Here is an 18,995-nt window from a genome sequence, read left to right on the forward strand (position 1 = left end):
CAACAAATCACACCTGTCAGTCACATGCTCCAATACTTTTGCTCTCATGAAAACTGGATGGATTCAAACAAAAAGTGCTATCTTCCATGTTGTGTATCAGTTCCAAATGTAAATATGTGGAAATAAAAGCTAAAATGTTCATCTCTTGTCTTATATTAATGGTTTGATATCAAACCCAAATGTTTTCAGTCAACAGCAAAAATAAAGGAATTGGCCACACTGCTCCAATACTTTTGGAGGGGAGTGTAGCTTGTGGTGTTCTCTTTATGTTCAGCACAATAAAATATTGTATTTCGATAGTGCTGATTTACATTAACATGATTATATTTCCAAGGAAATCTAAACTGTCTTATCACAGGCGTTGGGAAAGCAGTGTTCACTTTCTGTGCAAGACATATGTTGAGCAAACTCCCAAAGCATTACAGGCTCACACTAAACATCATTTCTTTTAAAGTGAAAGTTAAAATTATAATATTTGGCACTTATTTCCTACAATACTGCACATTGTTTTATCTTATTTTGTGTGGGTATTATGGCTGACTTTAACTTCCTTGGCTGATACTTGCAAGACTTGTACAACACACTTATGAGTGCACTAAGGTGGTTATCACAAAACTTATTTCAATCATCACAAGATGAAAATATTGCCATAATAAACATTCACAATTCAGTGGGCGAGGAACTCGAAAACGGCCGTGGAATGCCGTTTTACCACTCAAACCCTGCATGCAAAATTTGCATGTTCAGCCATGTGACTCAATTTCCCAGCAGGCAGTGCTAGAATGACATCGGCGGATTACACGGACCTCAGCCAATCATCGTCTTTGATACGCGGAACTCCGGGAGAAGAGGGAAGTTCAGTTTGTTGACATCGCGGTACGAAAATCTCGTCTATTTATCTGAAGACGCGAAGAATGAATGGATATAGGTGACTTTTGCTCGGTGGAGATACAAATTTTATGACTACACGACTTACACTTACACGTAAGTTTACATTTGAAGCTAGTGTTTCAAACAGTTGTGCGACTATAGAGGAATTAAGTTGCTAACAAGCTAACAGCTGAAATAGGGGCAGCTAATTCAGCGAAGAAGAGTGAAGAAAAGTTCAAATGTGGTTTATTCATGAAGTTATGACATACACCGACTGACACACAGAAGTTGTTCTTTGGAGTTCTTATGTATCTTTACATTGAACTGACAGTTTAGCACCATGTGTTAGTCACCACAGCAGAGTGGGGGAAACACTGGCATCCTGTGGTGAGGGGTCGTTATTGCATGCAATGAATTGTCACTTGTTCTTTTTTGAAGTTGTGATGAGTAGAGCTAAAATTACTAGTTGTATAGAATATTTGTTGATTGACTAGAAATTAATCTACAACCGTTTTGATAATTTAGTACTTTAGGAAGTTTCTGTCATTGATGAATGCAAACATGGTTCTCTGTTCTGTTACTGTTCTATGTCGAAAACGGAATATTTTTTTTTAGGTTTTTGACTATTGGACAAAGCAAGCAATGTGTGGGCATCACCCTGGGTTGTTGGAAATTGTAGGAATGATAAATGATCTGATAATAGAATTAACTGATTCATCAGGAATAAAAATGCATTAATTTGCTGGCTAACTTAGCATTTAAATGCAGTTTTACAACATTTTGTGGATCAATCAGCAAATCAAAAATATTTGTAAACAGTCATCTTTAAGGGGTTCTTTGGCAGGGTTGCTGGGTTATCACAAGCTGCAGTTCTTGAAGTTCCTAAAACTCTATTGGAGAAATGAAACACTACTTAGTGTTTTGAATGCGCTTATCCAGAAGGTGTTTTTTAATTGTATGTTTTATAGTTGGGTTTGAGATCTGCTGAATAGGAAAATCATACCATGTGATTCATAATTTCTGTACTTGTCAAACCATTAAGTGGCTCTTCATGACCCTGCCTGAATGCTGTAGTTTTGGGTAAAATGATGAAGAAATGTATTACATTACTCTAAATCGGCAGAACATAACTTTTCCTTTTATGACTATTATTCAGACAGCCCATACATAAGTGTCATTTAATCCAGGTCTTCTTAAATATAACATACTGAAGCATACAGAAGTAAATTTGCAGAAAGTGATGTTTAACTGATTTGATTATACTGAAATAAAGTCAACAATCTTATAATTGGAACAGCAAACTCAGCGAAACCCAAAGTCCACAAGCTTAGTTTAGCAAATCTTCAAAGATAATATTTGACCAGTCACATCTCGTTCCTGCTCCAGAATATGTTCAGCCAACACCGGAGCTGCTGACGAATGGGTTTGTGCATGGACATATTTTTCTGACTGTGTGACATGCGTTTGCACCAGCAACTTTTTTATAATTACAGTTTATTTGTGCCAGCGTATGCACATGTAGTCATCTGTGTGTCAGGGATTGTGGGTGAGACTGTCTGCTGCTTATATATTCAGCAGGTAGTTCTTTTGCACCTCTGCTTTACTAAAAACAGAGCCCCTAAGACACAAGTCAATAAGAGGCGTTTGTTACTAATTTGGTTTGGCTTTTTTCCTCCTCGAAAATGAGTATTTATATATTCACATCAGCGAGCCATAGGGGCTTTCCAGCAGAGATGATGGCAAGACATTAAACAAATCGTGTGTAACGAGGTGATCATAAAACACAACCCTGTGGTGTCCCACACAGACCTGTCATTATGGCAAAAAACAACAAATGCACACACATGCACAGACGCACACACCATTCTCAGGCTATATACAGACATGAAACACATCTTCACACACACGCTCATGATCTGCCCCCCACATTTTTCTCGCCGTCTTCATAAAAGGCGAAGAATATACTGTTTATTTCTCAGTAGGCTGTCATGAATGTGTGAGAGAGGCCTTGATTGCCTGGAGCTTAAAAGTTTGTTCATTACACTGTGGTAATAAGAAGTTAACATAACCAGATGAACACGCTCTGCCTCACTTTATTTTCTGCTTGTTATTAATCCACTTATTTTTGCATTAGCCACACATTCTTCTGTAGAAAGTTGTGTATCACGTGGACCACACATGCTCCTATTAAAATGATGATTTCCAAGCTTTTCTTTGTCCTATGTAATAGGAAACTGAATATCTTTGTTGTTTTTGACTGTAGGGGCACTGGTTGTGTTTATATTATTTAATTATCCTGGTACATCTTGGCTTATGAATATTTAATTAGTAGGCCTTAACAGTAGCTTCATTCACAGCATAAACTACTTATGCTGCATTAAATAGTGTCTCTGGTCTTTCTTTGTTCAAGGTTCAATGTGCCCTGTGGAGTTTTCTTGTAAACAAACAAAATTTCAGTTTTCATTCAGGCTTTCTCACCAAAGCACATCGTGTGTATCCTTGTGGTCAAGCAAATGTGTTCAGTGCATTTCATTACACACAGACCTTGGAAAGTGCACTTTTCAAATTGCATATATTTTAGATTTTGTATAGCCTTTGTAGACAATGGTCAGTGGAACAGTGTGAAACAGGCAGGAGTGTGAATCTTATTCCCAACGGACAGGCATACCGGTTTTGCACATGTGCGTGATACAAGTCAAACAGGCACCACTCATAAAAATGTCTCCAGATTCCAAAAAGTGTTCAAAAACTTCAAAGAGTCATCATCATGTTGTTTTGTGTTATTTTGATTCATTATATAAAGGCAGGATATCAAATGTAAACATGTTGCCAATGCTTGGCTCTAATACCTACAAAATCAAAATGATAAAGACCAGATGATAAAATGCATTCTGTGTAATCCTTGGACCTCATAATAGTCTTGTTGTTTATCTTTCGTAGGATTTCTCTTAGCTCCCAAGTAAATTTGCCTGGACAAGCAGCCAAATGTCTGAGCTGCAGCCACTGAGCCAGCCCCAACAAACAGCAGAGCCCTTGTTAAATGTCCAGGAGATGCAGTTCTGGCTGGACAAAGCAGTGGCTTGGGGCCAGGCTGACAGTCCAGACACTCAGAAAGACACCTGTCTGCACTTGAACAGACTGAGGGATTTCCTGCAGCAGCTTCTCGCACACATCAGCAACATGGTAAGCACATGGAGTGAAAAGATGAGCCTATATCTTCACAACCAATATTTTCTAAACTTTGTTACCTTCCTGATTCAGCTCTGAGATTTATGTTCTTGACTAATTCAGATAGTAGTGTGGCTACACTGGACATCCTAGATGCCTGTTAAGTCTAATTAGATGCTCCATATCCACTCAGGCGCCTCCTTTACAGGCTCATCACACCTTGCCTAATGAAATAAATTAGAACAGTTAATCAATTAGACTCAAGACCCAAGCGACCGTGTGATTTATGAAGCACTAAGTTAAGGCAAACATGAGCAAGTCTCGTACACATGCCCAAACATGCACATGCACACACTCACTCTCCGTCCAAGCCGAGGTTTGAACAGTAAGTCCAGCATTGGTACGGTCCCACTAACAGAAGGTGCTCTGTGCTGTGCAGAGGCTGTGTATGTCTGGCTGGCAGCACTGCAATGTTGAGTTAGTCAGGTAATAGCCGCATTGGGACCTCCAGCGCTAACCTAATGTATCCACATATCAGGTCCAGCAAATTTGGGAAGGAGGCAGAGGACAGGAGGACTGCAGTACTGCAAGATTTCAGTTGCTGTGGTCATGCCTCCTCTTTCCAGCTTTTTCTCCTCAGGACTCTCTGTCTCGCTGCTTTTTGTAACCTTTTTTTCCTCTCTCCCATGTTTTTTTCTTTTTCTCAAATAAGGAATCTTTTTCTTAGTCCTACACTCATGGTGCCCTTGCAAGTTTTAATTGTGATGCTCTACACTCCATATGTTTGACTGTAACACTTTTGTAATGGTTAGACTCAGTCCCAGTGTTTCTGTCTGTCTTACTTTCTGCTTCCTCTTTGCTTTGGCAACTAGCCGTATGTTTTTATAGATCAAGCGCTGAGAGACTATTATTTTTCTCTGTCTGTCTCCTTTTCTGTTAGCATTATTCTGGGTATGCGTCATGCAGAGGTGTCAGCGATTGTAGAGTGATGGAGCGGATACAAAGAAAGATACGAAGAAAAAGAATGGTGTAGCTTAATTGGGTTGAAATCCTTTTTACTGGCAGTGGACTCATAAAAGACCAGCTGAGGATAGCCTGCTTCTTGGCAGCATTTTGCATCCTTTGATGACTTTACAACTTTCCTGTGGTTTATGGCCTAAAATGAGAAATACTCGTCGTTATTGTTAATTTCCAGGTTTACACTTGGTGAGAACAGTGAAGGACTTTTTTTTTTAATCTCAACCTTGTCTTTCTTAATAGAATAGAGAGAGCTCAGGAAATCTCACAGAGATGTTTCATGAGACGACCAATACCACTCATTTATCTGTCCACTCTGTATGAAACTAAAGCAGGGAAGCAATAACATTAAACATGAATCTGTCAGTACCTGCCAGTACCTCTACAGGTTTGGTAAACTGTATCTCACTGGTTTAATCTGTACAAACACTCAAGTGTAAAAATGACAGTTTGCTGTGTTACAGTGCGTTGTATGCCAACTTATTTGTAAGCCAGATGCAGTAACTTACTGGAGTCTTGTTATCACTGTGAGGTTGCCTGGCAACCAGTGGACATCTCAGAAGTCACTGTGCCTCCGCGTATAACCACAGATTGGCTTTTTGCCTCCTCCATTTTTATAAGTATTGAACAAAGGAGGTTTATCTGCTGTGGGGTGCTGACAATGACATTTTTGATGGTGCCAGGCTAGATGTTTTGCCCTGCTTTTAGTCTTCACGCTAAGCTAATCTATGCCGCTGGCTTCAGTTTCATATTAGAAGGACAGATGTGTGACTGGTATTTATTCTCCTTTTGGTTCTCATCAAGAGCGATAACAAGCACGTCCACCCAATTGTACACTTCCATAAAGTGTTTATGTATGAACACCTATGACATTTTTGTACAGCTTGTCAGATCCCCTTTTTAATTTAGTTGCTACACGACAGATGTAGTATTATATCACTCCTCAAGGGAAATGATCAGGAAACCCTGTAGCATTAATTAAAGATGAATGGAATGTAGGAATTCCTGCAATACGTTCTTGTAAATGTTCTCAGGATTGTTCTGATTGTAGTCGTGCATAGCCAAGCCTTTCTCCACAGTGCTGAAGCAGAATAGCCTGGCTGCAACTTGCTACACCTCGTGGAAAAACACTATGGCTTGTTTGTATTTCTTAAAGCCAGTCGCAGTTGTCTTGTCTGGTGCTAATCCCAGGAGGAACCCACGACTTATTCACATGCCTACATCTGATTGTGGCTCAGTGATGACAGAGACAGAGGTGTTACCTCACCGTTCTCTTTACTGTTGTCTATAAAGTTATCCTGTTTGGCTCCTTAGCCAGTACATAATCAGTCACTTCTGTCTGAGATGTCTGTCCCCAAAAACAAGACACATGGTCTCCTGATCATATTTAAGGACAATGTCGACAAATTTTTGATACTTGTTTTATCACGCTTATCAGTGATAGTTGATTTGTTTTTTGATTATTCATTCTAAGGGGCATTCCTGCAGTTACAAAGCATTGTAAATTTACTTTTTTAAATGAGCATTCCTTTTCATTTGAATCAGCAACACAAAAATGCATGTGTCTACACACACAGACAGTATTTAATATGGGCTGTTGGACTGATGGGAAGGCCAAGTGTGAGGGCTGTGTTTCAGACAACACTGGTGGTGTTGTTGGGCAAAATGTGGGGCCATTTAGAGGAACTCCTCTTGGCCTATTACCATTATGCTTCCCATTAACGGTGATCTCATCCTCTTGAATGAGTCAAGTTAGTCTCCTTGACAGTCTGATGCTCTTTTTTAATGCAAAAGCCTAAAGCTGCCTTATCTTTACTTTTCTCAAATAATAGTACATTACTTTGAAACTACTGAAAGATTGCTTTCATCATTTTTGTTTAATAACTGCCCACTGATTGGTGTTGAAACAATCTTTTTCCTTTGTTTTTTGTTTCCTCCTTGTCTGTCATTTTATGAAAACCCCCTGCTGGCTACAAAAACTACATGGTGGTCTTTTTTCAAAATGCAAAATTTTCTTTCCAAATACCAAGACATATTTTTTTCCTGAAGACACAGTGAACTCATTGAGAAAGTACCTTACTTACTTTTGATAAAGTTCATGTTATAATGTACGTATGTCATTGAGGTTTATTGGATAACAAGTTGTCACTGTCAATTAATCTGGTGATTATTTCCTTAGTCAATTGATTAGTTGTGTAACAAGAAATGTTTTCATTTTTCAAGATCATTTTCATGTTATTACAGCGTTTCTTTTATTATGAAGTACCTATTTTCTATGTTTTTTTAAGCGCTCTTGTGAGAAACAAATTTTACGTCATGTAATTATATCACAACATTGTGATTTTCCAAAACCAATGTTTCTTGTTATCACATGAAAATTTGGTATGTCGCTACAAATTTCTGTGTAATTGTGAAAAAAGAACTGTCACTTTTGCTAAAGAGACAGTGTTCCTCACAACACTCATATAATCTCCATGCCTTGACTCGTTTGTGTGTGTTTGGTGTCAGTCATTGATGCAGACTGGGCTACAACTCCAAACTGGTTGTTGTACTGTTATGTGTTGGCATATTAAGTGGCAAATATTCACATACCCTACAATAAGGGACAACATTCCACAACCTTTTGACAGTGTGAACAGAACATGCAATACCAGACACTGTTGCTGACATTACTTTCACTGAATTGTATGTTCAGTTCATCCGCCTTCAGCACTGTGCAGTGTGTGTTTAACATCTGCCTACTCTTCCTGACAGCACACTATACCCCACGAAATGATATGCTCACATTTTGACCTATGTAAACTGAATAGCATGAAATATTCAATCTAGAGTACCATGTATCCACTACCACTGTCACCATTTCACTTCAGTCTGAACCAGAAACCAAGCAATGCTTTTGTTGTTCCAGTTCCACTGCCATACTTTTCAAATATTATAAGATATTTAAGATAAATTGAATTCACAGCTTCCTAATAGTTGCGTGTTGTAGATTATTCATTTCTCCTTTGTCTTCTCTGTTAATCTACTAATTGTTTCAGTCGAGTACGCAGAGTTGTCTTTGATTGAACAAAAGCACATTGCTTCACTTACAACTGTCACATGCCAGATTTTACTGTGTGGGGTTTTCTGGCATCAAAGCTTTGCTGTAGAGTTCAATTAACTTTGAGGTGAAGTGTATTAATATGAGTTGAGTAATAAGTGATTCTATCCATGCGTATGTACGTGATTCATGCACACATGCAGACAGGATTGTAAATTTAAGTCATGCATCAACTCTTTGATCTGTTTTCTTCCATGTCCCAATGCAGTCATCGTATCGTAAAACCTAATCTACTCTGTGTTGATGTAATAAACCCAGAAAGAAAATAAGATTGGACAAAAACAATACACCTGTTTACTTACAGTTATCATGATTAAAAATATCTTGAAGCTTCTTATCCAGACTGAAAGTTTTCATGTCAGTCTTCTGCTTGATCTAGAAAACATACAATAACATGCATTGTTTTGTTATGGCAAGATAGAAATATTAGTTGTTTCTTTTTTGTGTCAGTCTCCTGCTTGACCTATAGAACATACAATAACACACGTGCTTGGTTTTGTCATAGCAAAATAGAAATATTAGTTGTTTCTGCTTCTACTGAGCTACCAGTTGTACCAGCTGTAAATTTTACCTTCTGTTTAGTTATTGTACTAAATAATAGAAATGATGACATGCTCCAGACGTGACCATGTTTTGATTTTTCCATTATTTGTCCAGAGAAATTTGGATATGTATAATGTTGAAATGAATAGGAAGTCAGGATTAAAGGTTGTTCCAGTTCTTAGTACCAGCGTCTGCTGTAGCCTAAAAACTCGCTGTGTGTTTTAATTGGCTGTGAGGTGAAGTATATCACATGGTCTTTTATTTTGAGCTGGATAAACAAGCACAGACACACACATACTTAAACTCTTACAGGTATAGCACACTTTACCAGAGCCCTGCTCTGCACAGTGCTCTGTTTTCTGTATCTATCACTACTGACACTATGGAAGGAGTTGTATTTTGACCAAAACACAGGAAACAAAGGTGATGCATGAGCTATGTACTGTACACCTGTGGATGGGCCTGTTGCTCTGCTCAGTTCCCTCATCCATTAAGTAGAATTGTGACTGCGTCTTCTGAAGTTCTGTGTTGTGACACAATATTGCTAAGTTAGGAGTGAAACAAAAGAGGCTGAAACAGGTGATGAGGTGTAAACATTTGCTATACAGAGAAATGATGAAAGATCATTTATTACACCGGCTCCTCTTGTGTCATAGTTTAGTTTGATTATGTGCCAAATAAAAATATTGATGTATGTTCCTTCCCAGACATGTGAGAATATACAAAACTGAAAACATGTACAGTGTTAAATCAGTTTTATTCTCTTTGTCTCTTAGAGCTCCACAGCAGAAACCATGAAGAAGCTGCCTCTCTTAGGCCAGTTTTTGGGTCGACTGTGCTGGAACCCGTATGTCACTGCAGGAGGTGAGTGAACCTTCCTAACAACTTGCTTTCCATCAGTAGTGGTTTTGAAGCTCTTACATAGAGGTAATAATGGTGGTGATGAATCTGACATGATGTGTGGCGTATTGTCTGCAGATACGAGCAGAAACCTGCTGCTCCAGTGTCTGTGGGGACTGTATTCAGAGCATCCAAGCAATGCTGTGGAAAGAAAAGCCAACCAATGGATACGGGTATGGACTGGATACTCTCTGTTATCTCTGTTAATGCAGAACTCAGGGAATAATAATTAATGCACAACCCATGACTCAGGTCAGTTCAATACATTTATAATATTGACTGCATTTACATACCAACCTAATTAATACCTTTTGGATTCACCCAGTCTTTGCATGTACTGTACAGTTACTGCCTATCAACGCAACATTGTCTGTGGTAGCAATCTCAGTTTAAACTGAAATTCAGGAACACATTTAAGGTAGAAATTAGGCAAGGGTGCCCTGTTGGCCAAGTGATTGAGTAAGCAATCATGAACTACCATCCAGTTATCTCTTTACTGTTACACCATCACTTTACTGTAATTAAGGTACAAAAATAAAAAATACTAAAAAGGCCATAAAGTAGCCGGGTGAGGTTGAGTATTATTTGATATATTTTGATACCAGTCCCAATAGAACACTTCAGTTATTGTGAGTGATGTTCTTTGTGTTTATTATTTTTTTATCTCATGTTACTTCATGCTAAAAACTGTTTAATAATGTCCAAAATGCTTAAAGAACTATTTTTTTCTTGAATCAAACAAAATTTTCTTAAATAGAAATTATTGCGTAAATCAGGAATTAGCTCTTGAAAACATGACTAAGCAAGATTATAAATCTAGTCAAGCCATCAGTGGCAGTTTGTAGTTCTTGTACGAGTTGCAGACAGAAGCAAAAAAAGTGCAGTCTGTGCATTGGAAAGCCTTTCAAGATTATAAACAATGTTTAGACATATTTTACTTTTGTGACAGCTCCTAGGCCAATGGAAGCGTACTCACTGAACCTGAGTCACCTGATGTAGGCACACTTTATTGATCTATTTCATGAAACCTGGCGGAGAACTGGAGCATGGGCATAGAAAGAACCCATTGATTTTGATGTAAATCCACGTCATTCTCTTCAAAACTTCTGGCCATTACAATTTTATTTGTTTAAGTTAAAAAAAATACACAGAAACATAATATAATTACATAATGCACAGTCAGTGCAACTAGGCAAAGAATAGTGACATCCAAGATCACCGAGGGAACGTACGGTGAAGGTGGGGGAAAAATGAGTAGAATTCTTAAGTTTAATTTCTGTTTCACTTGACATCGAAACTTTTAATGGACTGTATCTGCTCTGGCTTCATTATTATTAGACTTCAGTCATCACAAAAACATACGTAGACGTATCCAGAACAGTTATACATGAGTATGAGTTGTGTTTCGTTGTCGGTAACTGTGTACTTATTGTCATATGCTTATTCTTGTTGTTTTCAGGCCAGACGTATTTGCTGTTTATGTCCTAATTAGTTCTGGACAGACTTGACATACATGTTTTCTTGGCAATTCCGGATCATTCTTTTAATATTCTTAAAAGAATCTCTCTTTGACTGCCTTTAGGCTGCTGAAGAGATTTTCTGTCTAATTTACTTTTAATAGGAGTTTGCTCGCCAGCTCTCTTTCTTTCCTCTCCAGTTGGACGTGGATAATGAATGAAGTAGACTGGGCCTCTGCTAGCCTAAGCCTTTGTGCTCCAAACTGTAAAAGATATTTTGAAAGCAAATTAAAATTGACTGTTTCACTGCCTCTTGTCAAGAGAAGGATCAGCTTTTATATGATAGCTAGCTGATCATACTCACTGTGTGTTCTGAAGGCGCTCGAACAAAGGAGGGAAAGAGAACAGAGGGAAGAAAACATTCTGCAATCTTCAACTTTGAGAGGGTTCACACAGATGGCTTATGATAAACAATGTGGAACCTTCACATTTTTGCCAGATTAACTGTGTGTTTGTATTCTTTTGATTAATTTCTCATCTAATAAAACATCTTACTAATTAAAACAGGGCCTTGAAAGTAAACCTTGAATTTGCCAGATGGTCTTTGACCCATGAGAGGGGAAGTGGAGTGCATGTGTGCATGGTAGTGTTTGCATCTGTGTCGTGTGTTTTTGTTAATGATGTATGTGCAAAACGAGAATTGGTTATGATTACATAGTTAGTGCCTGTTTACATCTTTTCTGATTCCTACAGAAATCAGAAGGAACAAGTGCTTTGATCTAGTGCTGAAATGGTGATTTGATTGGCTAATATTATGACTACCTGTTGTGATACTTGAATCAGTAATAAGTAAAATGTCCACAAATTCAGTAGTTACAGTTTCAGGTTTTCTGTGGCAGTAGATCCAATATTTTTGTTTTCTTTACTCTTGCTCAGACAGGATAACACTTTTTAAGATGTGACTATGGGCAAACAAAGTTTGACTGTTTTCTGTCATTTTACAGAGTGATCAATTGATGAATCAAGAGACCGATTGACTGATTAATCAGTAATAATAATAGTTAATTGCTGCACTGTGGTCTTTAATAGACGTTTAAAAATCAGTCTAGGTATGTGCTGTATTTTAACATTTCATATTGCATGGGGCTATTTCGACCAGAGTCAGGTTCACTGGGGCCATTTTTGCTAAAATTACAAGCATGTATTCTATTTAGCAGGGAACTGGTTGAAAAAGTCCTAGCACAAGTACAGTAAACTCATAAGCACCTCTGCAGCTTCTCCCTATTGTCCTTCTCTTATCCCCCAAAGAAGCTTCCACTTACCACAAATGACAGCAATGGCGGCAAGCACAAAAAACCCTTTTCACCACAACTCAGCCCGTCTGGGGGAGCAGGGCAGATGTATGGTTTTAGGCCAGAGATAGTCTGTCTCTGCCTCTGTGTCTCTCCCTGTGTCTGCGTTGTGTTGGGCTGCCTGTCCTGGAATGCAGAATGCGGCCTGTTTTCTGTTAGCCCTCTCTGATCTTGCTCCCCAACGTTGTTTTCTCACTGCTTCCATAATAAACTGAGGGTCTGGTGCTAAGTGGCACCTAAATTCTATGTCTTTTGTAAGTTTGTGCATGCATATGTTTTTCGAGTATTTGTACAAATACATGTGTTTTTCTGCTACTGTATATACTGTTAGTAACCACATATATTTTTCTCATTATGTTATGCTAGTGCATTGACTATCTTGTCTTTTCTCCCTTATGTTTTTGCTTCACCCCTCCCTGTCTGCTTCTCCTCTCCACATCTAAGTGTTTTCACTGGGTTTGATGAATTCTGGGTACAGCCACATAGCTGCAGGCTATGTCAGATAGTCATTAACTCAATTGGTCTGCTTCTCGACATCCTGTACCAGCAGAGGGACCACACAGTGCTGCAGCAACATGGCATGATCTTTGAGGCGATGACAGATAAATAAAGCATGAAAGCGTAATATTAGAGGGTGAAAGGATGAACTTTTTGATAGCTTAATCTTTGATGTGTACAGTCACTGTAGTATGGTGACTCCAACAGGGTGAACCACAGGTAGCCCCTGGAGCCACTGTGGCTGCTTTTTAGTTTGAACATATTTCTTACTATTGGTGCAAGTTGGCTGCTATTCTCTCTGTGTGTTTTTTATTATCACCCGCCGGCTGTAGGCACGGAGGGGGATATTGGCGTGGGAACGTCCGTCCGTCCGTCCGTACGTCCGTCCGTCCGCATTTCGTTTCCGGAGCATATCTCAGAAACTACTTGAGGGATTTCACTCATATTGCACCCAGGCCATCTCTATATAGTATAGATGTGCCTTTTGGGGTGTATGACCTTGACCTGATTTTCAAGGTCATAGTGAGGCACTCCAAATATTTTTTTGTTTCCGGATCATATCTCAGAAACTAGTTGAGGGATTTCATTCATATTGCGCACACTAAGCCTGTTGGTAATGTAGATGTGCCTTTTGGGGTGTATGACCTTGACCTGACTGTTTTTCTTTTTTATTGTAGTGAAGATGTATCATTTTGTAGGTGTCTTGTCCAGTATATATTATTATTTCTTGCACTTAGAGGTACTATATATAAGGCGGGGGATGTTTTAAGCGGAGCGTGTTTATTTGAAGATGGAAGTGGTTTTATAACAATAATGATCCCGCTTTACCTTTCTGAATCAACTTGGGTATCACTGCCTGACTGACTGAAATGAGCTTTTCTATTCTGCTCTTTTAAATCTAGTAAAAATAATTTGACTTTTTGGGGAATGCACTGATCTCTCAGCTTTTTTTGTTAACTCTGTACCCAAGCAGAAATATAAAAATGGCTGTGTTTCTTTAAGACCGTTATAGGCAGTGACTGTTTCTCACTGTGACTAAATACAACACAAATACTGGCTGGATATATGTGTTTAATATTTATCTACATTTATGATAAATTCTAACGTTAAGGAGCTTCTAAACTAGCTTTCAACAAAAAAAATGCCTGTTTTCCAGAATGTCAAGCTATTCCTTTAATCTCACAAGATTGAAGAAGCATCACTGTGCTGCCATTTCTAATAATTACTTTCAGATTTAATTCTAGCATTTTTGCTTTACTTTTCATTTTAAAGCACAATTTATGACCCAGATGGGAAAAAACAACAAAAAATGCCTCCAACCAAAAAATGAAGCAGTGAATTGGAAACTGCTGTCGCTCCTGAAAGCTAATACCAAGCAGAACTTAATCAAATTATGAACATTTGTCACAATGTTAGAAAGCTGTTTACATCAGTGTTATGTGGCTGCATAACTCACAAACAGTAGATTTTCCTGTAAAAGTAAGCATCTCAAAATGTCCAAATGCCTGCTTTTAGTCAAGCATGATATATTGGGCTTTTGATTTAGTGATTCTAAAAATATAAACATTTCTTTTCAAATTGCACTTTTTCTTCAATCTGAGCAATCAGTGCACCATTTTGAAACAGCTGCTCTTAACTTCAACATTTTCTCGGATCAGCCTTCCTTTTCTGCACTCTTATCCCTCATTTCTTCTTTTTTTTTGTTTTTGCTGTTTTGACCATCTGAGGCTATACTTGAGCCTTTCCCTGGTTTTGGGAGAATTCAATCATAGCTTAGTAATTGTTAACAGACACCCATCAAAAACAACCCCAAGTCTTTGCCTTGTGCATTTTTCTACATCCTCTGTTTTAATTTTAGATTTATGGAGGGATAATTTCTGTGGCAGCAGCCTGTCCGTGTCCCCAAAGCCAACTCAGTTGCTGTTTTCTGTGAGAAAGATGACTTTTGACCTAAAGTATTTGCCATCCATCTATCCATTTGCCCTTCATCCCATTCCTCTGGCGACCACACCCGGTTTCCCCGCTTCAAATGCAGCCATTGAATTGCGTTCCAGTCTCTCTCTGATATTTCCTCGAACCAGCCTTCCTTCCCTCTCATCCCCCAGCCCCACCGAGCCTTCTTACCAGGGGTGGGATAAGTGTCATTGGTTTTGTGTGCATTCAATGTGCAGGGTTTGAGGGCTCTCAGATGGTAGTGATTGGGGTTGTTTTGTAAGACTATGTGGAGGGTAAGCATCTTAGCGTGCTGTAGGGCCTGGCCAAAGAAACCACACAGCTCCATGAACAGCACTGCAGCACTCCTCTGCCTTAGATTTTGTTTTGTTTTTTCTTGTTCGCTTCTTGTTTTATGTGCACTTTTTTTTCCCCAAATTGTGCCTCTCTTAATCTCGTTTTCTGCTCGTCTCTCGTCGAGCCTCATTTATCTGTAGTTTGAAAGGGATTTATACTTTTTTAGTCTGCTCTCAGTGGTGTGGATGTTTCAGTGTTTTTGGTTCATCGCAGTTGTGAAAACAGATGTGTGCTTAAGATGTGAAGCCTCGGTTGTTTCTGTTGGATCTCACTTTCCATCTTGTGCCAGTGAGTCAACTTGGTGGTCAAATGGAGAAGATTGCTTCTAAGGTTTAAATCAATCCCTAATTTAATGTTATAGGTTTTGGGGTTTTCGTAGCGCATCAGATTGAATTATAATGAAGAAAATTCTTGTCAAACATTCAGCATATTAATCATTACACCACTGAATGGTGTGTGGAAATATTTTTTGTTTTCTGACAATACTGAAAGTAAGACAAGCCAACGTGTCTCAACCCTTCTTCTGCCGCAACATATTTACTTTATTTGCTGAGAAAAAAAGTCTTTTTTGGAAATGTTTTGAGAACCACTCCTGGAACATTATTACTTACAGTTTGAGTGCTGTGTTCCCACTCTTTGTTCCTTCATTATGACTAGCGTTTTTCACCGACGAGAATCAGCTGAGTTTATTAGTCTAGTTTATCAGTGTATGATGAGGCCCCTTTTTAAAAAATTCTTGTAAAACACCATGGCTCTCTGTAACAAAGAATGTTCAAATCTGAAGTTGCTCATATGCTGTCCATACATTCTCACTTACTGGAATACCTTTTCTCCACTCATGTGGTTCAAATGATGTAACGCCAACAGAGTCATCCTATATTCCAGTAACTCATTAGCTTTGATGTTATGGATCTGGGGATTTGGGTAGACTGTATCAAAGTCATGTCCACTTTTATAGATACACACATAAAGCACTAATATTCTGCTGCACATTGTGTTGCCTGCTCTCCCACAGAAAGTGTTGTGTCAGCTTGCTACAGAAGAAGACGATGGTGTAGCACAGGCGCTAATGAAGCATATGGGTGTACCAGCTAAAGAGTACCATCTTAACGTCTTGACAAAGGTATTATCAGTGTGTTTTTACAGGTAATTCTTGAATGAATTGATACTACATATGATTGTTGTTGTCAACATGCCGTGTATGTAAATTGTGCTGTTTTCTGCATTCCAGATGGTGGCACTGCTGCAGGAAAACGTTGGGAAGAGTTGCTGTTCTCTGAGCAACATAAATCAGAGGCAAACATACCCGTCACACACAGTCACAGTAGAAACCGGGGCTGCAGTTATTACATTCATAATTAATGAATCTGCTAATTAATTTGTACATTTTATAGATTTATGAAATGTCAAGAAATGGTGATAAAACCAGCCGCCACAGTTTCCCAGACAGTGTTCAGCTTTCATGTGTTTGACAGACCAGAACCCTAAAATATTTATCCAGCAATGATATAAAACGGAGAAAATCAGTAAATTCCTACATTTAAAAGGTTCTAATCAGTCATCGCAATAGTTGTAAAATGTTGTTGCAGCTCTACTGGATGCCGACTTTAACTGCTGATTCTTAGTTCAAGATGTTTTAATTAACTTGCAAAGTTGTGAGTAGTGTTGGTTTGTATGCACCTCTGTTCATATTCAGATTGATTGTTTGAACCTAATAGGGTATGCATTTTAAAAAACATACACAAATAATACATTTCTCTGGAAAGAATCAAAGAACATTAAAACCAAAGGCCCCTAGGATGGAAGCATTCCTATCTTATCTGTCTTCATAATACAGCTCTTCATGTTCAACATAAAAATTAACATGAATTATTCCTTGCAGGTGTTCATGTGACAATATTCTGGCTACTTCAGATGCTTGTGTTCCCCTGATTACTTGTCCCGAAGCTTCTCCTCTCATCGGTGCGTTACTTCAGCAGCCAGTGACTTGTGTCAAAGAAGCTCTCAGCGAAGATTTTTTGGATGCTTTGAGTTCTGCCTATTCAAGGTAGGGCAACATGAACAGAGTTATGTGAGAAGTCCCTTGCAGATTGCAGCTGTAGCACAGATCACTGATTATTTGCTATACTGTATAGTACATTTTAATTACTGATTGCAGTATAGTGTGTACTGCAAACTGTGTGTGGTTCACCGTTTTATTTGCCAGAAATCTGTATAGTTCACTAAAGCATTCCCAATAATGTAATGACAAAAGCATGTAGACTCCTTACTGCTTATTCTCCGGATTTACAGATGTAAAAATTACACTTGTGACTCTGCAGCTGCTAGTGATGACATAGAAATGATGATAGCTGTTGGAAATCTTAATTCACTGCTCACTCCAGAGTAAACTATTATAAAGGAACAGTGTTATAGACATATGTAGACATAAATGATTTTCGAAAAAGTTCCAAACTAGAATTTGGTTGGTGATATATTCAGTGATGTCAAACAGAAGATAAAAATTGCAATGGTGTTGAATGACAGAAATTAATCAGTGCTTTTTTCCTTCAGCCGGAACTTGTCATTAGAGGAGCAGGCCTTAGTGTCTTTGTGGCATCACAGCCTCCCTAGCCTGGAAGAGGCAGTGCTCAGTCTGCTGGAGTCTGTTACCAACACGACGTCAACACCACAGATGCTACATCAACAAGTAGCACAGTCTCTGCTGGTGGGTATTTTTTTATAAGGAATCTTTCTATCAGGATAAAGTCTGTTGTAGTTATGATCTCATACAACAATTTCATCACTTAAGTGGCCTGATGTATGTGACTACTTTAGTCTTGGGTGGCAGCTAATAATTATTTTTTTACTTGTTTATAAATTTGCTCCTTATTTTTTTTTCTTTAATTTGCACTCAACAAAATGTCAAAAGACTAAGGAAAAAAATGCTCATTACTGTTTATCAGAGCCAAAAACATTTAAAGAGTTTACAGTGATATAACAACAACAAAAACAACAGCAAATCTGTTTGCATTTTTGTGTTTTCATAGGATTATTGGAGTAATTGCTGATTATTTTTTCTGCATTAGCTAATCAGTTAATTGACTCATTAATTAACTGATAAGTTTTCTGTATAACACAGATGTCTGGATTTGTTTCACATTAGCTTTTTACAGCCAGTGGTTTTAATCTGGTGTTTTTTTTTTTTTAATCTCATGAACTATTTTGGCAGCAAAATTACTAGTGCGAAGTACTGGCCAATCCAAAAGGCCAAAGCACTTTGTACTGTATTTAGAGAGCGGAAATTGTGATCAAATGTGCATCCGAAGTGCCTCAGAGAAGTTTGTAACATCCATACACTGTTGAATAACTACTGTGTCTTTTGCATCTTGACATTTGCTGAGAAATGTGCATACTGCTGTGCCCTATACTTTGGCATTTTCTGCTGTTTTATTGCTGCATGAATCGGCAGCCCTTAGGAGTGTTGATTAGTTTACGATATACTACTGCTGGTAAATGAGTTTGTTATGTACAGAGTTTGACTCATCTGCCCTGAGTTATACTGTCTCACGTTAGAAATCATCGCACACTCCTTTTGTGTTTAGCTCCACTTTGAACTGCTTTGTAAACTGTGAAACCAAATCGATTGAATATAGGCCTTGCTTCTTTTTTATTATGAGGTATGTTTTCATATGCATACTTCTTGGATACGTTCCTTTGCTTCTTTGGTGTGTCTTTATTGACTGTTTTTGCCTGGCTAACTCACACCATTTGGCTTTGCTCTGCATGCATCTCACATAATTTGGCGAGCTCTAAACCGCA

At 38.4% G+C, this 18,995-nt stretch overlaps 1 protein-coding gene across 2 annotated transcripts in view; it reads left to right on the plus strand.

Moving 5' to 3' along the window:
- The first annotated feature begins 840 nt into the window (after positions 1-840).
- The window catches only part of fancc (FA complementation group C), a 31,820-nt gene continuing 13,665 nt past the window's right edge, over positions 841-18,995 (plus strand). The window contains exons 1-8 of one of the 2 annotated variants that reach the window (XM_051950862.1): positions 841-984; positions 3,811-4,053; positions 9,475-9,562; positions 9,677-9,771; positions 16,210-16,317; positions 16,426-16,490; positions 17,077-17,241; positions 17,748-17,901. In XM_051950862.1, the coding sequence (XP_051806822.1) occupies positions 3,856-4,053; positions 9,475-9,562; positions 9,677-9,771; positions 16,210-16,317; positions 16,426-16,490; positions 17,077-17,241; positions 17,748-17,901 (873 nt within the window). In that variant the 5' untranslated portion in view covers positions 841-984; positions 3,811-3,855. The remainder of the gene's footprint in view (positions 985-3,810; positions 4,054-9,474; positions 9,563-9,676; positions 9,772-16,209; positions 16,318-16,425; positions 16,491-17,076; positions 17,242-17,747; positions 17,902-18,995) is intronic. The other variant, XM_051950863.1, reaches the window with a different exon arrangement.

Source organism: Acanthochromis polyacanthus, chromosome 7 (genome assembly GCF_021347895.1).
Source record: "Acanthochromis polyacanthus isolate Apoly-LR-REF ecotype Palm Island chromosome 7, KAUST_Apoly_ChrSc, whole genome shotgun sequence".
Lineage (NCBI taxonomy): Eukaryota > Metazoa > Chordata > Actinopteri > Pomacentridae > Acanthochromis > Acanthochromis polyacanthus.